The 8,011-nt window shown below is 48.6% G+C and overlaps 1 protein-coding gene across 3 annotated transcripts; it reads right to left on the bottom strand.

The window, feature by feature from the left end:
* Window positions 1-741: 741 nt before the first annotated feature.
* Window positions 742-7,647, bottom strand: DMRT2 (doublesex and mab-3 related transcription factor 2). 3 transcript variants are annotated; one of them, XM_043487323.1, is made up of 5 exons: window positions 7,242-7,647; window positions 5,879-6,438; window positions 4,152-4,254; window positions 2,454-2,534; window positions 1,925-2,060 (listed from the first exon to the last, which is right to left on the bottom strand). In XM_043487323.1, the coding sequence occupies exons 2-4, from the start codon at window positions 6,392-6,394 to the stop codon at window positions 2,479-2,481; spliced, it is 675 nt and encodes a 224-aa protein (XP_043343258.1). In that variant the 5' UTR covers window positions 6,395-6,438; window positions 7,242-7,647; the 3' UTR covers window positions 1,925-2,060; window positions 2,454-2,478. The 3 variants fall into 3 exon arrangements, with proteins under 3 accessions (XP_043343256.1, XP_043343257.1, XP_043343258.1); XM_043487321.1 differs by lacking the exon at window positions 2,454-2,534 and having other exon boundaries at window positions 742-2,060; XM_043487322.1 differs by lacking the exons at window positions 4,152-4,254; window positions 5,879-6,438; window positions 7,242-7,647 and having other exon boundaries at window positions 742-2,060; window positions 2,454-2,517.
* Between the last annotated feature and the right edge of the window lie 364 nt (window positions 7,648-8,011).

The following is an 8,011-nucleotide window of genomic DNA, read 5'->3' as shown; positions in this document are numbered from 1 at the left end:
AACTTAAAAACAGGGAGGAAGTTGTAAGAAATAAGAAGCCACCCTTATGCTGTGATAAACATCTGCAGGCTTTGGCAACTGTCTGCTGAAGCAGTTTGAAGACAAAATGTTTTTATCTCAGAAGAGAGCTACACTGAAAGCTATACTTTTGACACTGGCAAAAACATGGGACACATGAAGCTGAGACTCCCAGATCAGCTGCGAGTTGTGACTAGGTCTGCTGCTAAATGCCTGCTGTCACCAGATCCCGGGAAAGAACAAAGTAACGCGGAGCTGAGTTGGGGTTCACCATGTGCAGGGGAACCTGCTCTGTGGCTCCCAGCAACCTGAAAAATCACAGAATGAATGTTCAACCTAGAAAGGAAGCCTGAGGTCCCACATATACATGCCCATCAGAGAAGGAAACTGGGACCGATTCCAAGAACCTATGTCATATAAGTGAGATATTAAACTTCATTTCCCTTCAAATTAATTCACCTTTGTCCAATCACATGAAATGAAGATTCTATAAACTAAACCTTCCCTATTTCTCCTTATAGCTATTTTTGCCTCAGTCTTGAATACCTACATTTAGATGCCCTCCAAAATGCACAACTAAGGCATTGTAAGTGTTCCCCTCTGACTCCCAGAAACCATTAAGAACACCTGAAAATACACAGAATCACAGAAAAATAAAGAACACATTTCATGGACACTTGCTGTTTTACCTAGACAGAGAAACTATTTACTTAAGCAAATTCTGGGTCTTTTAGAAGACAGTGTCAATTTTATTGCTTTTTGAAATGGTATGTAAAGCCTGAAAATTTGCACATAAGCAATTTCCATCTTTAAATATATTTATGTGGTAAGGTAAAGTACATGCGTATGAAGATACAGAATTTTTTTAATCATAACCATTTACATTAGAAATTTCTTTATACAACTTTTATCTTTAAAAAAATTAGTGACTGGTAAGAATCCTCTGAGACGGCAGCAAATCCAGCTTTCCATTTCAGCAGCCTTTCACTGAGAGACATGAGTGATGGCAGATGAAGGCCTCTTAAGAATAGACTCAACAGAAAATGACAGGGGCTCATTCACTGAGAGTTTTGTTCCGACTTGTTTGGCTACGAAAAGGTCTTTTGCACATCTATCTATTGTAAATGTGTATTTCTGGTTCTCCTTGACTAAACACTCCCTGGGTTTCTTAGGGGCCTCTTCAAAAGCCTCTTTGACAGATGATGTTTTCAACTCAGGACCTGATTTGTCATTATGAGTCTGTTGGAATAATGAGTGGAATGGATTATGTTTAAGTGGCAGAGGGTGCCTGGTGCTTTCTTTGCTGATCTTGGTTAAGACGTGCCCTTGAGCTGCCATGGTGTCCGTGTCAACAACGGGCGAGAAATTCCGTCGGGGTGGGGAGAACGCAGACCTCTCCGGGAGGGCCTGGTGACCCTGCAGGTCACTTCTTAAGATGTGGCCCGCAGGAGTGTGAGGCAGCACCAGAGAGCCCTCCAGTTTCGGTGGCATCATGTCATGATCTGCTGCAAGTCCATCCTGCAGTCGTACTCCCTTCAAGTCCCAGCTGGTCCCAGGCTTCAGGGCCTGAACTGACGTGGTAGCGTTCAGCAGGCACTGCTGGTAGAGGAGGGTGTCACTAATGGGGCCACACTTGGGCCAAACTAAAAGTCTCGAGGATAGGGGATACTGTCTGTAAGTCGTGGCCACGCTGACATTGGAAGAAATTAGTTCCATATTCCCAGAGCCTGAATACTGCATGGTGAGATCAAGGCAGGTGGGCAAAAAACTGCAGAAGTCCTTGCTTGGTGGTTCCACTGGGGTGGGGCTGTAGGCACTTTTGTAGGAGCTGTAGTCAGAACCGTGCACCATGCGGTTGGGCAGGAATAAGGCAGCAGCTTGGGAAGCTTCCAACATCTCCCTCTCTTTATATTCTCTCTCCAGCATAATGTTCTCCAACTCTTTATCCGCAAAGGCCCTCCTTTTCCTCATCCGGTCACTTACTGGGGGAGGTAGAGGTAAACTCCCTCCCACATAAGTCTCTGATGGAATGGGGCGGTAGCCTAAAGTAAGTAAGCATTGCACATGACAGAGATTAACACCTAATAAGGAAAAATCTGGAAATCCAGAAGGCAACAGAAACAATGCATATCAACACAACAGTTATGTACAGTTCCATATCACTAGTATTTTTATACAGAAAGCAAAAGTATGGGTTCAATTTAAAATGAATCCCTTCCCTGGGAAGGATATCCATACTGTAACTTTTTGTTGTTGTTGTTTTTGTTGTTATGATAGGTTTGTTTATTTTGACAGGCATACTTTACTGGCTGAAATTTTAATATTCTCCCCAGGCTCCTATATATTAAGAAGACAAGGTTGTTCAGCTTGCTTCAGTCAATTCTTTATTACTATCCATGTCACCTTTTTCCATTATTAAAAAAAGGTATCTATACCTAGAGCTGATGTCACTTTTATTTTCTAAAGTTGGCTCATTATGTACACATTGTTACAGTTGCAGAATAATCCAAGGAGAACTAGGGAAAAAGAGAAAGTTAAAGAAGATTAGTGAGGAGAAAAAGATGAAAGACTTAAGGAAACAGAAAAGCATAGAAAATTGAAAAGAGCTGTTAACTAGATAAAGAGACTCTGCAGTGAACGATTTAACTGGGCCCCTACCCCCACCTCTGACTACCAGTACAAACAAAGGCCAGAGTATCCCCTGCTATATGGAAAATAACTGATCTAAAACATTTTTCACCAGTACTAATCATGTTGGCCAGATACCAAAATGGTTGAACAAGCAATCACTAGCACATAGATTAAGTCACTATACATCTTATAAATAGGGATAAAGTAAAAAACAAAGATTAGTATAAAACATAAATAGAATTCCTGGCGGCATAAAATATTTTGAGTATTTCATCAGCCCCAAGCACTCACCACTGTCAAGTTTGTTTGAAGGATTCATTGTGATGTTTGTGTTTACATAGTGACAAACCCATCATACTCATTTGCAAATAAAATATAATTTGAAAATGAATGTGTACATTTCTATGGTGAGCTCTTGCCAGAAAGTTATTTACTTGGATTTTCTATTCCATTTCGTCCTCCCACTTCTCAAGTTGCTTTGGCACAATTTCAATTTATCAGTGTGGTCCCTATGGTTATAAATCTGTTTACCCAGTTTGTAACCAAATTCATTTTGAATGCATGAGAAGCCATTCTAAGGTCAGAAGTATACAGCGCAGGGTGAGACATGAGCAAACTTAAAACCTGTCCAGAAACAACTCAAATCAGAAGCCACATAGGAAAAACAATTCAAATGCCTACTTTAAAAAAAAAAAAAATCTGCTTTTCAACCTAAGCCTTATGAAATGGCAGCAATTAGAACAAATATAAACCTTCCTTTTCTTTAAATGGTGAGAGACTGTCAATATATTATTTATTATATAAATAAATAAATTCCATATCCAAACTTAACCATTTTTAAAAATCACTAGTATTTTAAGAAAAAGTTAAATATCCCCAAGCTTTAGAGAAAACAAACACATGGAGAGAGACATCACTCTGTTCAAATTCAACCTCCACTTCCCTTGTGTGATTCAAAACTTTTTCCACGTTCTACAATCTACAAACTGTCAATATAGCAAAATGAAGAGTGGAGTAACTGCAATTTAAGTAGATAATCCAGAGAGCAAAGGAGTACAATTAAAAATACGGATTAATGCCTGGACTGCCCAGACTGAAGGCAATGGGTAGCTGTTAAACTCCTCACTTGACTCATTCTATTTAGTTCCAAATGAAACTAAAGATTTCTTTTCTTTTAATTAATTTCCTTCTAGGACATCTGCTCTGGGATCACTTGGCAGTGTATCTGTACATCCCTCACACTAGGGCAAATTTCACATGTACTCCATGTTAACCCATTAACTACTAGGCAGAAAACAAAATTACCAGTGGAAAAAAAGGAGGTATGTGAGATTAAATTTTCCCAAATACTGATTTCTATCCAAAACCCAAACTTTCCAATAAAAAGCAATTCCCCCTCAGATTGCTCCTTCACAGGTAAGTGAAAATGCCATGTGCCTGAATAATGAGAATCACTGAGAACACAGTTTCAACGGCTAAAGGATAATTCTGCGTTGCTTTACCTTCTAAAATGCTTTTGGCCAGCAAACTGGGTGCCCTGACTTGCCTCTGATACACTGTTTTGCGCTCGAAATTATGCTGTTTCCCAGAAAGCCCCTTCTTGTCCTGTAAACACAAGAAACATAATCAGTAGAGCCCTGAAAAAAAAAAAGTGTAACAGAAGGGAGAGGCAAGAGTAATCCTCCTCGTTCTAAATTTATTTATTTTCCCATTCCATGTGAAAATGATTCTAAACAAATTAATATCAGCACCTCTTAATTCCAGGACAATGAGCTAGATGCTCTGTCCGAACCATCCAACTGGGAGGCAAGGGCCCCGGGTTTCCCTGGGGCCACTGTGCGAGAGTCATCCAGGCATAGTCCACATTCAGAAATGGGGGGACAGCCGGGGAGGAAGTGAAATTCACAGTGGATGAGATGATAGGAGCTGGACCCTAAAACAAAGCTGCGGCGAACCGCTGTGACCTCGGAGCCCAGCCTAGGGCCAAAGACGCCGCCGGACACCAGACGTTGGCCAGAGATGTGAAGCAGGTTTCTCCTCGAAGCAGGGCTGATGGGATCGGGTACAGAGGGTTGACGGGGAAAAGTCGAAAGTTTTCACGTCTGCCCAAAACTCCAAGCTGTTCACTGGGCACCCGAAGGTGAGCAAAACGAGAGCAGGTGGAATTCCGGGCCCTTCCCCACCCGCGTCCCCTTCCGCACGCCGCAGGGAACATGAGCGAACGCAGAGTCGGCTTTGCAACACGGGGGACACCGGAGGAGGCCGCACCGCGGCCCAGGCACCTCTGGAGTCCAGCGCGCCGCGCTCTCTGGGGCCCTTGGGAGGTTTCCCATGAGGATCACTGCCCAAGGCTTGCATGTGGTCCACTCCCGGCCCCTTCTCGCCAAAAAGTAATATCAAAAATTCTCCTTCCACCCCCAACTTCTCTCTTCGGAGAGCGCTTGCGCAGGGACACAAGGACACACACACACACACACAGTCCCCGGCCGAGGTTCAAGAAGACCCTCTCCCTTAAACAAGATTCAGGCTCTCCTCACAGCCATAAGCCCCGCGCTGGCGGCAGAGACCTGTCAACTGGTTCTTAGGTAGTTCTCCTCGAAGGCAGACGTTTCTTCTAAATTCCCACGTCACTTTTTTGTTCTCATCTGTAAAAAATGGCAACCCACTCCAGTATTCTTGCCGGGAAAACCCCCTGAACAGAGAAGCTGGTGGTCCGTGGGGTCGCAGAGTAGGACACGACTGAACACACACGTAAATAGGCAGCATTTTCCTAAATGGCCCGTGACTGCGGAAGCGCTGTGAGCTCTACGTGCTGAGTGGTTCTTTTTCTCGGTCAGCTGGGTAACACGGCCATGGACTTAGGGCGCTGCATGGGCCTCTGTCCTCCGCTTCCCCCCAACACCACCAAAATAAACGTTAAAATACAGAAAATCGAAATAAAATAATGTCCCATAATGTCCCCAACGGAACTAAACCACTTTCAAGACCTCTCTGCCTGCTTCTTAACACAAAATCTTTTCTGCCAAGTTCCCCAGCGATGGCCATGGCTTCCTGCCTCCCGACACCGCAGGCCAGAGTGGGCAGAGATGTCCTCAACATCCTTCTGAGGCAGAGCCAGGCGCCTCGAAGACCCGGGCCGGAGAGTGTGCGGAACCCGCCTCCCCGCCTCCCGACCCCTGCCGCGGCCCCGGACACCCGGGAAGGGGCGAGCTGCCTGACGGATACGCACCTCCGTGGCCTGCTGCCTCCGGAGCGCCACCTGGGCGGCCATGACGCGCTGCCGCTCCACCACCAGCAGGCAGTTGGCGCACTGGCAGTCACGCCAGCGGCAGAAGCGCTTGTGGCCCTTGAGGCAGGACACCACGCCGTGGTTGCGGCAGCGCGCGCACTTGGGCGTGCGACTGAGCTTGCGCGGCTCCGCGCCGCCGCCCGCGTTCGTACCGCGCTCCGGGGGCCCCGCGGGCGCCTGCGTGGCCTGCGGCGCCGCGGGCGGCCTTGGCGCCAGGGCTCCCTGCCGCTCCGGCCGCCCCGGCACCCCTGGGGATGCGGCCGCCTCCTCCCCGTCGCCCTCGTCCTCCGCGTCGACGTCGTCCTCGTCCTCCGCGTCGTCGTCGTCCTCGTAGGCAGGCGGCGGGCTGGGCCCGGGCGGCGTTGGCGGCGGTGCCCCGCAGCTGTCCTCCTCCAGCTCCAGGCTCTCCACGTCGATCTCCCAGTCCACGGCGGGACCCGGCTGCCTGTCCGCCATGGCGCACCACGCCTCGCCCGGGCCTTTGCTCAGTGGCCTGCGCTCTGGAGAGACAGGAAAACACCCAAAGACCCACCGACCGACCGCTGTCAGGCACCAGCCCCAGGCCTGGGGCCCAGAGCGCCTGGTCTGCCCGCCTCCGACCTCTTGAGAAGCCCACTTCTCTACATGTCCTTCACATTCAGACCACACGTGCGTTTATTTCTTGTATCTTTAGGCCCCCTCACGGATCTCCAACCCAACGAGGTTCCTATCTGTGCATTCTAAGTGCTCTGTGAACACCTGACCTTTAATCACAGCCCTCTCTGACTTTACACATGCTTTTGGGACAAGTCCCTGGGTAAAAGTGTGTTCAACTACCACGGCTTTGGCCACTAGTCAGGCTTTGCCATATCCAACTAGTTTAGCCATGATGGATATAAAAATGTCCGTGGAAGAACTGTTTTCTTTCAGCTCCCAAAGGACTTTCGGACCCTGCGAGGTACCACCCACAATACCCACACACCTGTCATCCTCCTACACGGGCTTGGAGAGGTTCTCTTATCCTCCCCCAAAACCATCCCACACCCCAGCACACTCCCCCCAACCCAGAGTACTCCAGATTTAATCAACTAAAAATCAAAGTTGTTTTGCTGCCAATAGAGTCCCATGGGGACATTGGACACAGAACTGCAGACACCCGTCCAGCATCAACAGTTGTTTCAGCCGCGCAGCACTAAAGCCAGGCGGGCTCTGTGTACATCGTTCATGCTTAGCACTTAAAGACAAGACATACAAGTAGAATAGGAAAGGTAGGGAAAGATGATTCACGTCCTTTGCCCACCCCAGCAACAGCACATCAACTCACCAAGACTCTGAGGCCCCGGCTAAGCAGCCTAGGCAAAAGAAATCCAGCCTTGGAACCTTGCTCTTGGGCTGCTGGCAGTGCTTGCAAACAGAAATCGGGGTCGCCACACCCTGTCAGGAAATCGGGGCTGACAGCTGGAGGCCCGGAGTCCAGTGGATGAGGAGTGAAAGAGAAGGAGCATGGGGAAGGTGAGTCAAATTCTTAGCGACCACGCTCCGCACATCCCAGACTCTGATCATTCCTCAGCAGCCAGGCGCTTCACCTCGCTGAGGCTGCTTCTGGCTTTCTCTGACCCAAGCTGAACTGGAAGGTTGGGCCGTCTTGACCAGGTTTCGATCTCGAGTTCCCGGAACGCGCGGAAGGGCGGTCGCAAGCAGCAGCGAACGGCGCAGTGCCCGTGGCTGCAGTCGCCAGCCTCGGCTCCCTTTCCTAGTATTATCCGCTCGGGCCCCCGAGCTCTGTGCCCGCTGATTGGCCGGTTGTCAGGCGGTGTGCCCGCTGATTGGCCGAGGCGCTTTGGCCCGGCGCTCCCCGCCTCCTCGCGGCCGCCGCGCCCCTCCCGCCGCGCTCCGCCAGAATCCTCCCTGGCGGCCTTCGGTGCAGCCGGGAAGTCTGTCCCGAGGTTAAAACCGAAGTGTGACGGCGCCGGCGGGAGCGAAGTCGCCATTTATCTCATGGGCTAGAAAATAAGCAGACAACAGTCTTACAAATCACGTTGTCCTCAAGAGAAAGTAACAGACAACGAGGGCAGCTTTCAGAAAAACAAGTCA

The sequence above is a fragment of the Cervus canadensis genome, chromosome 14 (assembly GCF_019320065.1).
Source record: "Cervus canadensis isolate Bull #8, Minnesota chromosome 14, ASM1932006v1, whole genome shotgun sequence".
NCBI lineage: Eukaryota > Metazoa > Chordata > Mammalia > Artiodactyla > Cervidae > Cervus > Cervus canadensis.
The sequence above is the reverse complement of the archived record's forward strand: the minus strand, read 5'-3'. Positions and strand labels throughout refer to the sequence as shown.

Coding starts and splice junctions, on each gene's coding strand:
- DMRT2 (XM_043487321.1), bottom strand. CDS start 6,394: ATGGCGGACAGGCAGCCGGGTCCCGCCGTGGACTGGGAGATCGACGTG. Junction 4,255..5,878: donor GGAGGCAGCAGGCCACGGAG/GTGCGTATCCGT, acceptor TTGTGTTTACAG/GACAAGAAGGGGCTTTCTGG. Junction 2,061..4,151: donor GGCCAAAAGCATTTTAGAAG/GTAAAGCAACGC, acceptor TACTTACTTTAG/GCTACCGCCCCATTCCATCA.